The sequence below is a fragment of the Helianthus annuus genome, chromosome 15 (genome assembly GCF_002127325.2).
Source record: "Helianthus annuus cultivar XRQ/B chromosome 15, HanXRQr2.0-SUNRISE, whole genome shotgun sequence".
NCBI classification, from domain to species: domain Eukaryota; kingdom Viridiplantae; phylum Streptophyta; class Magnoliopsida; order Asterales; family Asteraceae; genus Helianthus; species Helianthus annuus.
The window spans coordinates 16,689,075-16,701,797 of record NC_035447.2 but is presented as its reverse complement, the minus strand read 5'-3'; the positions used below and the strand labels follow the sequence as shown (position 1 = coordinate 16,701,797).

At 38.9% G+C, this 12,723-nt stretch overlaps 2 protein-coding genes across 3 annotated transcripts; one reads left to right on the top strand and one right to left on the bottom strand.

Annotated features, from left to right (window-relative positions):
* Nucleotides 1-381: 381 nt before the first annotated feature.
* Nucleotides 382-4,240, bottom strand: LOC110910937 (protein OBERON 3-like). 2 transcript variants are annotated; one of them, XR_004881733.1, is made up of 3 exons: nt 2,220-4,240; nt 555-1,147; nt 382-524 (listed from the first exon to the last, which is right to left on the bottom strand). XR_004881733.1 is itself a non-coding variant. In XM_022155511.2 (2 exons), exons 1-2 carry the CDS (start codon nt 4,003-4,005, stop codon nt 618-620), a joined length of 2,316 nt encoding a protein of 771 aa, XP_022011203.1. In that variant the 5' UTR covers nt 4,006-4,240; the 3' UTR covers nt 388-617. The 2 variants fall into 2 exon arrangements, 1 of the variants encoding a protein (XP_022011203.1); XM_022155511.2 differs by having other exon boundaries at nt 388-1,147.
* An 814-nt stretch (nt 4,241-5,054) lies between these two features.
* LOC110913370 lies at nt 5,055-6,881 on the top strand. The gene has a single exon (XM_022158207.1). It carries the CDS (start codon nt 5,055-5,057, stop codon nt 6,879-6,881), a length of 1,827 nt encoding a protein of 608 aa, XP_022013899.1.
* Nucleotides 6,882-12,723: the final 5,842 nt, after the last annotated feature.

The window sequence follows — 12,723 nt, the reverse complement described above, 5'->3', positions numbered from 1 at the left end:
TTTGTAGTGGATGGCGCCCTATAGCGCCCGCCACACCATAACAGGCGGCGCTATGGGGTTGTTTTTTGAGGCCGGCATGATCTTCATAGCGGCGTGGAGGAGATGTTGCTGCCATTTTTATTTTCAATCAATAAAAATGAAAATAATTAATAGAAAAGGTAATGATGGGTAGGGGCTTTATGAATTATGACTACGCGCTCTAGTGATATAACGCCCCATAAAGCCCCTGAGTGACATGGCGTGCCACGTGTCTCATAACGCCCCCAAAGAGGCCTTATGACTACTACACATGGCCTTAGGACTACCTGTTTGACCTCCATGCAAAATAGTGTAACTAACTCATGGGAAAATGATTAGAAATATTGAAGGACAAAAACATGCCAGAAGTAACCATCAAAATACATAATTTCAGATTCAAAAGTATCCAAACATGTCAACAATCCTTTTATCAATCAAACAAAAAATGAATCACAAGTTAAAACCCAAAAAGACAGAAGAAAGTAAGATTAAAAATACCTCAAATCCTGCAAGATTACAATCATCACTGTTCAAGCCTGCAACAACAACAAAGAGTCTGAAAAGACAAAAAAAAAAAGACCCCAAAATTAAGGTCTAAATCACACCACCCATTGCTGTTTAGTTTTCTCCATCCTCTCCAACAATCCAGCAATCTCAGCTTGCATTCTCATCTTCATCTTGTAGTACTCGCAATGATCATTTTCCGAAACCTTAACCTCTTCCGCCTTCTTCTTTCTCTCTTCTTCACTTTCATGCAGATTCACTTTCGCTATCTTTACTGTATACTCTTCATCCAGTTTCTCGATCTTCGTTCTAATCATCCTCGTATACCCCTCTGCTTCTCTTCTTGCTTCGTCAGCTTTGTTCTGGAACATTCTAGCCTCCGCTTCTTTGATTCTCACGAGGCTCTCCACACTGTCGAATGCGTCTTTTTTGGATGGTTTTACGGACCATTCGTCCTCGATTACCATCTTATTGGTGTTTAGAGCTTTGAGACTGTTGTCGTCTGCTCTGCCACTTGATGAACCCGTGTTGTATAACGAGGTTTGATGGGGTTTTGATGGTGGAATTGGATCTTTTAATGACGGGTTTGAAATGGGAAAGTCGGGTATCAAACCTGCATCTATGGCTGTAGAAAGGATTCATTAATAACAATGAGATAAAAAAAAATCATACCTTTTCTTTCATGTAAAAACTGACCAGTGACAATGTTTGACTATGAACATGGTAGGACAAAGCTGTTGAATTATCAACAAAACTAGGGGTGAGCAGAAAACCGAAAAAACCGAACCGAAATCGAAAAAACTAATTTCAGCAAACCAAAAAAATCAAACCGCACAAAAAAATACAAAAAAACAAACGGACCAAGAAAAACCGAAGTGAAATTTACAGTTCAGTTACGGTTTTGCATTTTTACGAAAACCCAAAAAACCCGAACCGAACCGAATAAACTAAAAAATCATTTTTTAATGTTTGTTATATATTGATTTAGTAATTATTAGTTTTACCCTTGAATGTTAAGTATGTATAACAAAAACATTAGCATGTTTATATATCTTTGAAATGATTTATCCATTGCCTACAAGAAATAACAAAACTTAACATAAAAATTAAATGATTTTCAAAATATTATGAAAGAAAACATTTTAATAAAACCTTTGGAGAAACATAAAAATAGATTAGAAGTTAGGTTTATGTGAACGATATTAATTGAAAAGGTTAAACATAATAACTTAGATGTAAACATCTAAGAATTATTATTAAATCTCGGATTATACATTTTTTTGAATCTTAAGTAATTTTGTTCCAAAAACCGAACCGAACCGAACCATGCACACCCCTATAAACATACACTCAAATAATTAAAAACACAATGATAAATATATTGATACCAAATCGATAACATTAAATAAGTAATTATTTTCAACAAAAAATGTTAACCAGGAAAGAAACAATGCATTTATTAAAAAAACGTCTTTGAGTATTTGTACGCATCTAAATTACTGTTTAAGCAACACCAAATACCAGAACCTTATAGACCCAACTCAAAATGAACAATTTACTAGTAATGTTTATAATGGGCAAGCGGGTACGTTTTATATGAAAACATTCAAAAACAAAATGACTGCAACTTTTACAGAAAATATGGGATCATGATATATGAGCTAAAATCAATAAGAAGAGTGCATTTTGAAACTTACAATTGAAGAACTGTAGGATGGTGACACATACGTCAGAAGGCGACATTACTTTGTTCTCAAGTTTCGATATCAACTCGCCAGCCATCAAATGAAGCTTTTGCCCCTTAAAGTCTCCACTCCCCCTAAAGATTTTCCTAACACAATTAAGCTCTTTGATTAATGTTTCCAAACCCCATTGTTCTGCACACGACCTGAAAACATCCTTAATGAACCCAAACATTTCAGAAGCATGATCACAACAAGGACAATTAAACTGCATCTCCGTCGTGCCCGTAGGCCCCTTCAAGCTTGGACCGGGCTTTATTAGATTCTTCTGAATGCCACAGGCTGCGTGACACCAATGAGAGCATACATCACACCCGACCCAACTGCAGGTGTTGCTCGCACAGTCAAAGTTTAGACAAACGGGACACATACATTCACTACAAAAGCCTTTCTTTGTAGAGCAAATCTTGCAGTCACAGTCTTCAACAGGTAATAATCTTTTGCAATTCACGTTCTTACACCTTTCCAGTAAAAAAATCTCGATTAGTTCATTTGTTGGAATGGGATTTCGGACCGACAAGAAGCTGTCGAGACCCATTCTAATGGAAACCAAGAGTACAAGTTGGTTTCTATTTGCTTTTGAAAGCGTTTCACTAGTAAGATCGGATCTTCTCAAAAGCCGAAGCTGTAATCCAACCAACTCGTCTCTCTTTTCAGGAAGCGTGATCAGTTTCTTCAAATACTCCTTTGTGGATTCAAATGTTTCATCGGGAAGCTCTTGAGTTATCTGAGCCATTGTTTGAACAGACTCCGATACAATTTCTCTAAGAATTCTCTCGGGTCTAGAAAGCTTACGAGACCTCCCGAAATCCAAACTTTCTACCCCTTTTGTATTCTCAGAACCTTTCCCCCTTGAATCACCAGATTGCATATCCATTTTCATCCTTGCTGGCAGTTCCGATGGAAAACACGACATATTATTATCAGAACTAGTACGATTCGCTTGCACCAACGCAACACCTCCATCACCAACCGGCCTAAACCGACTATGAACCGACCCATTAGTCCCCTCCCCACCATTCCAAATCTGGTCACAATCTCTCCTATGACTCCCCATCGAGTACTCATAATTCTCAGTCGAGTTTCGAGTCATCGAACAACTAGGGTTATGCGAAAACTGATGCGAATACGAATACGACATAGACCCCGTCGTAAAATCATTAGAGAACGTAGTTTGCGTATTATTACTATTCGACCTCCCCAACGACTGTAAACTCCTCGTCGGCCTCAAACTCACTGACGGATCCCCATCCTGAACCCTATTCGACGCAGCCAACGACATCGAAGTATCAGGCAAAGCTAAAGACAAATCTAGGGTTTCCAATTTCGGCTTCTTTTCTCTAACCATCCCATAACTATCATCATCTTCCACCTCTCGTTTATTCGAATTCTCCGACAACTGCAAAAAATCCCTCTCCACGAACCTATTCTCATCCTGATCGTTATTATTATTATTATTAGTATTATCCTCAGAAACAACTAATTTTCCTTTCGACTTATCAAAATCAGATTGATTCTGACCTAATTTCGAATTATCACACAGATAACTCAAAGTCAACTCCTGAGAAAGCCCTAATTTCGAGGGCTTTGACTCCAAATTTCTACAAACACCATCATTCTTATCAGAAAACCCTAATTTATGATCTGAATTCCATTGATTTTGGTCAGATGTGAGCTGCGTGAGCTTGGATTCAGAGTTTTGACCACAATCGGCAGAGTAATTTTCGATATCTTTTAACATAGTGAAGTGTTAAGATCGAATTGAATGATGAAATTGAAAGGTTACCTGTGGAGAATTGAGGATTGAGATGAAGAAGTCAACTGGAATCGAAGAATTGAAGAGGTAATGAATGTTGATTTCTTGTTGGGTGTTAATTAGGGTTTGAATTGTTCAAAGTCGCCATGACCATGAGTGTTGCGTACTGTCTGAAAATGTCAAAAGTGGTGTGTAAGTAACACGGAGAGAATCTTATACAAGTGAAGTCGTATGACTTTCTACTATGTTTAATTTGCATTTTAAAGCCTTTAAAATCTTATATTATTTGCAATTGGGGCCAGGGGCGGACTCATACTGACTGAGTCGGGTCCCCAGACCTCAATGTTTTTTTTTTTTTAATTAATAGATCCGGTATTAAATTTTCGAATGACCTCATAAAATTAATTAGGTAAACACTATAACATGAACCTTGTATTACTTTTTTTTGTGCCTTTTCCTTCTAAGCGAATTTAAAACTTTGGTTTCCTTGTTGCCTAAACAAACTTAACAACACACGTAAACCTAATTTTTATTTTTTAGTTTTATAGCTTGAATTTTGTTAGTTGTCTAGTTGTTCAAGGATTTATTATTATGAATATAAAGTTTTGAAATTAGAATAGCATGTATGTTCTAGGAATAATGATGCAAGGATCGAGAACTTGTATGTGTTATGAATGAAATGGGTCCAAGATTGCATGAGGAGAATTCTGTTTTGGTGGGACCACCTGAGCCAAGGAAGAGCACAAGAGCGAGAAAAGTGCCTGAAAAATTAAGGGACTAGATCATGACACATCAGCATAAGGGAATAACTAACTTAGTAGAAGATCTATATAAGTGCACAGGAAGAGTGTGATAGGGTAGAATGAATTTGTTATGAATGTCTCTTTCTCATCCCATCTGTAATTCTTCCTTATTCCCATCTCCTTCTTGTCCAGAGAGTATTTCTTTTCAATAAAGTTTAATCCCTTTTGCTGAGATTTCCTTTTGTTAAATTTGCACACACTACATTGGTGCTTTCATTCTTCTCAGCAAAGATGGCTGAGGGCACTCGTTTGAAAAACCTAGATGAGAGTTTGAAATCGGTCCAGGAATCTCAGATCCAATTGCAGAAACAATTGAATACATCGCAATCTCAAATGCAATCTGAGGTGGATGCAATTGCCTCTTCATTAGAGGATACGAAGAAGTTGCTTCACAAGGTCTTAGCCCAATTTTCCTCTGGTCCTTCCTTCACCAAGCCTCCTGATTCAGGTTCCCCCACTTCTATGTTTGGTGATGGACCGTCGGTCCTCGGGAGACACAAACCGGCTCATATCACTCTTCCAAGTTTCTCGGGTTCCAATCCGGAACGATGGGTCTCGCAGGCAACCCGTTATTTCGATTTCTACGCGATTCCGGTTGCGGATCGTCTTACGATTGCCTCCTTCCACTTAGACGACGCCGCGGCCGACTGGTATGACTGGAAATATCGTATATCACCGTTTCGTGGCTGGACGGAATTTTCCGATGGGTTGATTCAGCGATTTAAGACGAAGAATCTGGAATCACCTGAAGGTTTATTGGCTAAATTGACTCAATCTTCTACTGTTGCTGATTATCGTCACCAATTTGAAGAAATTTCTAATCGAGAAATGGTATTACCTCCTCCTTTTTTGATTCAGTGTTTTATCTCGGGTCTTCTTGGTGACATTAAACAGTCAGTTTTGATTCACCGGCCGACTACTCTGGAGGATGCCATGACCTTGGCCCAAGCCCATGAGAATCGGATCCAATTGGAACGTGGACTGGGCCGGGTGACTCTGGGCTCTTCTAAGCCCATTTTAAACGCTCCTAAACCCCTAAATTCCATTCCGCCTTCATCCTCCTCTGTTTCCCTCACACCAAACCCTAAATCCACCCCACCTTCCGTTGGTTTTCGCCGTCTCACCCCCACTGAATTAGCCCTTAAACGATCTCAAGGGCTCTGTTTTCGCTGTGATGAAAAATACACCTGGGATCATAAATGCAAATCCCCTCCTCAACTTTTGTTCTTTGATGATGACCCTCCTGATTCCCGACCCCATGATAGTCCCTCTCATACCGTGTCTGATGCAGAAATTGCTGATCAGATTCAAGTCGACGAAGTGAAAACTCATTCTACTATTTCTTACAACGCCTTGGCCGGTGGTTGCTCCGCATCCACTCTCCGTTTTACTGGCACGGTCAAGGGAAAACCAGTGCAAGTTTTATTAGACGGCGGAAGTACCCACTGTTTCGTTCAAACTCGTATGGCCAATTTCCTCAATCTCACCATTGAACAGATAACCCCTTTCTCTGTTTTAGTCGGCAGTGGAGAAAAATTACCGTGTTCCGGCATTGCTCGACAGGTGAAATTAACCATCCAGGATCACTCGATCTTAATTGATTTTTATGTGTTGCCATTACAAGGCTGGGATATGGTGTTGGGTGTCTCTTGGTTATCCACCTTGGGCCCGATAATCACGGATTATGCTTCCGCTTCTTTTGAATTTCAGTACAATGGTAAACAGGTTGTATGGAAAGGTGATTCTCCATTACAAGCCCAACCCATTCAGTTTAATGGGCTCCGACGCTTAGCCCACACTGATAGTATTGACTCGTTCTTTCATGTATCATTAGCTGTCCCACCAGTCTCCTTTACACCAGATTACCCACCGGACATCGTTCAGATTATTTCAGAATTCGCTTCTGTCTTTCAGCCACCTTCCAAATTACCTCCTGCTCGTTCCCAGGATCATGCTATTTCCCTTATCCTGAACAGTTCTCCGGTTTCGGTTAGGCCATACCGTTATCCCCATTTTCAAAAAAATGAAATTGAACGGTTGGTAGCTGAGATGTTATAGCAGGGCATAATTCAACCCAGTACTAGTCCTTTCTCTTCTCCGGTTTTATTAGTTCGCAAAAAGGACGGCACGTGGCGTTTTTGTGTGGATTACCGAGCACTTAATGCTATTACAATTCGGGATCGGTTCCCCATTCCGTCTATTGATGAACTTTTTGACGAACTTCACAGGGCTGTGTATTTTTTTAAATTGGATCTTCTATCCGGATATCATCAGATCCGGCTTCAACCGGATGCTATCGCTAAAACAGCCTTTCGTACGCACGCTGGGCATTACGAATTCTTGGTCATGCCGTTTGGACTAACAAACGCCCCTTCTACATTTCAAAGGCTTATGAATGATGTCTTTCGTCCATTCCTACGTAAGTTCGTCTTAGTATTTTTCGATGATATCTTGATTTATAGTGCTTCTTGGGCAACCCATTTGGATCATCTTCGAGTGGTTTTCCATACTCTGCAAATCAATTCCCTGGTGGCTAAACAGTCTAAGTGCTCTTTTGGGTTAACTAAAATTTCTTATTTGGGCCATTTCATCTCCAACAAAGGCATCGAAGTGGACCCATCCAAAATTGATACCATCCAACTTTGGCCGCGCCCTACTTCTGTGAAACAGGTTCGTGGTTTTCTCGGGCTCACTGGTTATTACAGACGCTTTATACGCAATTATGCTGCCATCGCGGGTCCTTTGACCGACTTACTAAAGAAGGAAGCTTTTTTGTGGACCCCCTCCGCAGAGGCTGCTTTTATTAAACTTAAACAGCTACTCAGTTCTACTCCTATTTTAAAGCTGCCAGATTTTGAAAAACCATTTCTCCTCGAAACTGATGCTTCTGGGTCCGGAATTGGTGCTATTTTATCTCAGGACAATCAGCCTATCGCGTTTTTCAATCAAAAGCTGAGCCCCAGAATGCAACAGGCTTCTGCGTATCAACGTGAGATGTACGCTATCACTCAGGCCGTAGCTAAATGGCGTCAGTATTTATTGGGGTGTAAGTTTCAGGTCATCACGGATCAACAATCGCTACGGAATTTGAAAGATCAGGTTATTCAGACACCGGACCAGCATAAGTGGCTCGAAAAACTTCTTGGTTATGACTTTGATGTGATTTATCGTCCGGGTAAACATAATGGGGCTGCTGATGCCATCTCTCGTGTGCATTCTCCGGCTTTCTTGGCTTTGTATAGCCAAGAACTGTCCTTCTTATCTGAATTAAAGTCAGCTATCTCCACTGATTCGGCCTTAGCACCTCTCATTCAACAGCTGCATCTTGCCCCGGCTGACTTTCCCCACTACACCTTCCGTGATGGTCTTCTCTTTTGTCATCATCGCCTCGTTATTCCGGAGGTTCAGTCAATCCGCCATCAATTACTTCATGAGTTCCACGCAACACCGATTGGTGGTCATTCCGGTGTCAATCGTACTTTTCACCGCCTTGCTACTAATTTTTACTGGAAATGTATGCGTGCTGATGTTCATACCTTTGTCACACAGTGCCAAGTTTGTCAACAAATGAAGAGTTCGTGTGTATCCCCCGGAGGGCTGTTGCAACCCTTACCGATTCCTGACTTAGTATTTGAAAGTTTAGCAATGGATTTCATCACCGCCCTTCCACCCTCTCATGGCAAAACGGTGATAATGGTGGTCGTGGATCGTCTTTCAAAGTATGGGCACTTCATCGCTCTACCGTCTTCTTTTACTAGTTCCACGGTAGCCTCTATTTTTGTTTCGGAAATAATTCGTTTACATGGGGTTCCACTTAATATTGTTTCTGACCGCGACCCTCGTTTCATGTCTGATCTTTGGAAAGAACTCCATCGTTTGCAAGGCACAACACTCTCCTTTAGCACAGCCTACCATCCCCAAACGGATGGCCAAACCGAGGCTTTGAACAAATGTCTTGAGATGTATCTACGTTGCTTTGTTACCGATCAACCCAAAGAATGGGTTCGTTTTCTGCCTTGGGCAGAATTTTGGTACAACACATCCTTCCAAACAGCTGCTAAAATGACCCCATTCGAAATTCTTTATGGTCGAAAGCCACCATCAGTCAGCCGTTTTGTTAAAGACTCCACAGGTAATTCCATTATTGCTGCTCAACTGATTGAACGGGATGCTATTCTTCAGTTACTCAAAACGAATCTACTCAAAGCTCAAGACCGTAGGACTCTTGCTGCCAACAAGCACCGTCGCGATGTTCAGTTTCAAGTCGGGGATTGGGTATACGTCAAGCTTCAACCTTTTCGTCAGAATTCAGTCCGTCTACAACGCCACTATAAACTGGGACGTCGATACTTTGGCCCCTACCAGGCAGTGGCGGAACTACAGGAGGGTCAGGGGGGTCAGTTGACCCTCCGGCCGGCAAAATTTTCAGTTTACTGAGCAGCAAACGATTTTTTTGTTTTAATAGCTGACCCTCTTGATTCTCTTGCGTAAAGCATTAAAATAGAAGAAAATATAGAGATACTTGAAGATTTTAAGTCCTGATGCGGTGGTCCGGCGAGTGGCAGTCCGGTGGTCTGTTATTGTTTGTGAAGAGAGAAGAAGAAAGGGTAGAAGAAAGAGAAAGAAGAAACACGTGAGTGATATGATATTATTTAATTTAATATTAAATAGTTAAATGCTTTATTATGGGGTTGAAGGAATCACGGCCTTTTTAGAAAAATAAGGTCGGCCCAAAAATAAAACCTAATATCTTTTTGCTGAATATTTTATTGGTGTATTTTATTTCTCATGAGAGTATTTTGTCTCTTCTGCCGTATTCTCTGATCTCTTCTTCGAAACTTTGAAATATGAAGTTTTGTAGAGTTGAAGACTAGAAAAGTCACATCCATCCTTCTGCCACCATCATGAAGTAAGTTTTGTTTTTGTTTTTTAGGTTTTTTCTTTATTATTATTATTATTATTATTATTATTATTATTATTATTATTAATAGTCATGAATTGACTACAGTAGCATTTTATATTTTCACTGTGGATTGAGTTGTCAATTTTTAATTTTATTTTATATAAACTTCTCATAATTTTCTACTATTTTTGGGTGTAGAAATGCGAATATATAAAGATATTTCGGTAAACAAAACTCAATCCATATATAACTTTAGTGAAAATAACAATAAAACAAGTTGAGTGGAATTTGAATTATTTGTAGATGAAATTGTCAGAGATTCGGCATTACGAAACCACAGTTAATGATTATTTAATTAATATAGAAGAAGGATTAAGAAGATGGTACATAAGATAGTTCCCCCAACCAAAATATCATTTTACAACGGTTCAAGCTAGTAACTGATACGTCAATTAAGAGAAAAAGGGATTGATGTAATTTAACAAATGTAAAACCGTTCTTTTTTAGCAGCAAAAATTTTATAAACATGACAAAAGTTTGTAAAATAGTTTAATTTTGACCCCCCAACCAAAAAGTTCTGGTTCCGCCACTGCTACCAGGTTCTATCTAAAATTGGCGCCGTGGCTTATAAACTTTCCCTTCCTGATACCGCCAAGATTCACAATGTGTTCCATGTTTCTCTTTTGCGGAAATGCCTCGGAAAACCTGAGCAGCAAATCACTCCCATTGACCTGGTGGACTCTGACGCCACTCTGGCATTACATCCTTCGGCTGTTCTAGACAGTCGCACGGTTACTCGGGGAGCAAACGCCATTGAGCAATACCTCGTTACTTGGCAAGGACTGCCTTCTTCCGAGGCCACGTGAGAAGATAAACGCCTTTTGTTGAAGCACTTCCCTGCCTTCCACCTTGAGGACAAGGTGACTCTTAAAGGGGAGGGAATTGTTATGAATGAAATGGGCCCAAGATTGCATGAGGAGAATTCTGTTTTGGTGGGACCATCTGAGCCAAGGAAGAGCACAAGAGTGAGAAAAGTGCCTGAAAAATTAAGGGACTAGATCATGACACATCAGCATAAGGGAATAACTAACTTAGTAGAAGATCTATATAAGTGCACAGGAAGAGTGTGATAGGGTAGAATGAATTTGTTATGAATGTCTTTTTCTCATCCCCATCTGTAATTCTTTCTTATTCCCATCTCCTTCTTGTCCAGAGAGTATTTTTTTTCAATAAAGTTTAATCCCTTTTGCTGAGATCTCCTTTTGTTAAATTTGCACACACTACAGTATGTTATGATTTGAACTATAAAAATTTTGAAATTAGAATGACAACGTATTTTTATTTTGTGTTTTCTAATGAGTAATGATTATATATTTTTTTTTATCATGTGTTCCTCGCTCAGTCGCTCCGACCCGAACCGACCTGCACGACGACTGACCAGATAATTTTAACTTTTGATTGTGAAAATTTTGAACTGACCGGATCTGATCCGATATGAACCGAATTTTTTTTATATACCTAAGGGCCTAAAATCTTTAAAAAATTTTCGCACCCCCATAAAAAATTCCTAGATCTCCACTACATAAAACTCCATGTTATCGCATCACCAGGTTTTATATCAATTTGCAAAGTATGTTTCATACGTGAATAGTTGCTTTGAGCCTTTGAGGTGACATGGTTTTCTCTTTATTTATTCGTCTACTTTTATATCAAGCCGTGAAGTTAACTTGAAGTGAATAACACATTCGTCATGTATTTTTTTTACTCAGATTTAACCAAAATATAGCACTTTATAAGAGATTAAACCAAATCCTCACTCTATTAAAGATTATTTATTTCTTATTTGGGTTATTTAGAAAAACTGACCCAAAAAATAATCTATTGATATAAGTTTACCTGGTTGTTTTTCTTTAGTGACTTCCACTCTCTCTCAACAGTCTCCCCTAATTCTACACGATTTATAATGTGCAAACACGATGAAAGAAGTGGTATGTAATATGATGTAAACAAAAACATCAATGAGGTTTTGTAAAAAAGACCTTTTATTCGTGAGAAGTGTGAAAAAGCATAGAAATTGACATATAGATATCATGTTTTGGACTTAGCCATGATGTTTTGGGTTGTTTTGGCAAGAAAAACACCAAACATAACAATTTAAAACACAATGCAATGTATTATGGGCATGAAATTTAAAAAACAACAAAAACACACTGCTTAACACTTAAAACACACTACTTAACGTGTTCTTGGCATACTGTTTTATTTTTTAAGCCTAGAATTCATCGCATTATGTCTTAAATTGTTATGTTTGGTGTTTTTCTTGCTAAAACAATCCAAAACATTATGCCCAAGTCCAAAACATAATGCCTACATGTCAGTTCTTATGTCTTCTCACACTTCTCACGAAAAGTGTTATTTTTTTTACAGGATCCTAAAACTATTAGCTAATACAAGCCACATTGAACAGTAGATAGCAACCCTATTCTAGACACCTATATTTCCATGTATATGGTATTACTAATACAAATAACTACTAAAAGAATACAAACCTGAAAGAAGGCCTTCAAGATAAACCGAAATGTGAAAACTAAAGTAAGCCAGTCACCTTTGCTGCAGTTAGTGCTATACGTTTAAACAAAATAGGTTCAGGTCAATATGGCATTTGGTCAAATAGGTTTGGGTCAAAGCCAAAACAGGGTTGATTTAAGAAAGGTTCTGAATGGTTGTTATAAAAAGTATAAGAAATATCATGTTAGTTGATGAGACGACAATAGGCATCATAACCACAAAATGCAAATAACATATTTTCACTTAATAAAGGAAAAGAATATTATTGACATCAAACAGAAGCCATAACTTTATTTCCCAATAGCCAAACAAATTTGATGTGTGCCCAGTGCTGTAAGCTAAATTTCATTGAAGAGTTTGAAGCCGATAACTCGTTCAATCCATAAAACTGGGTCAGTGTGAAGTAATAGTAAGCTACCTGTTTGACCT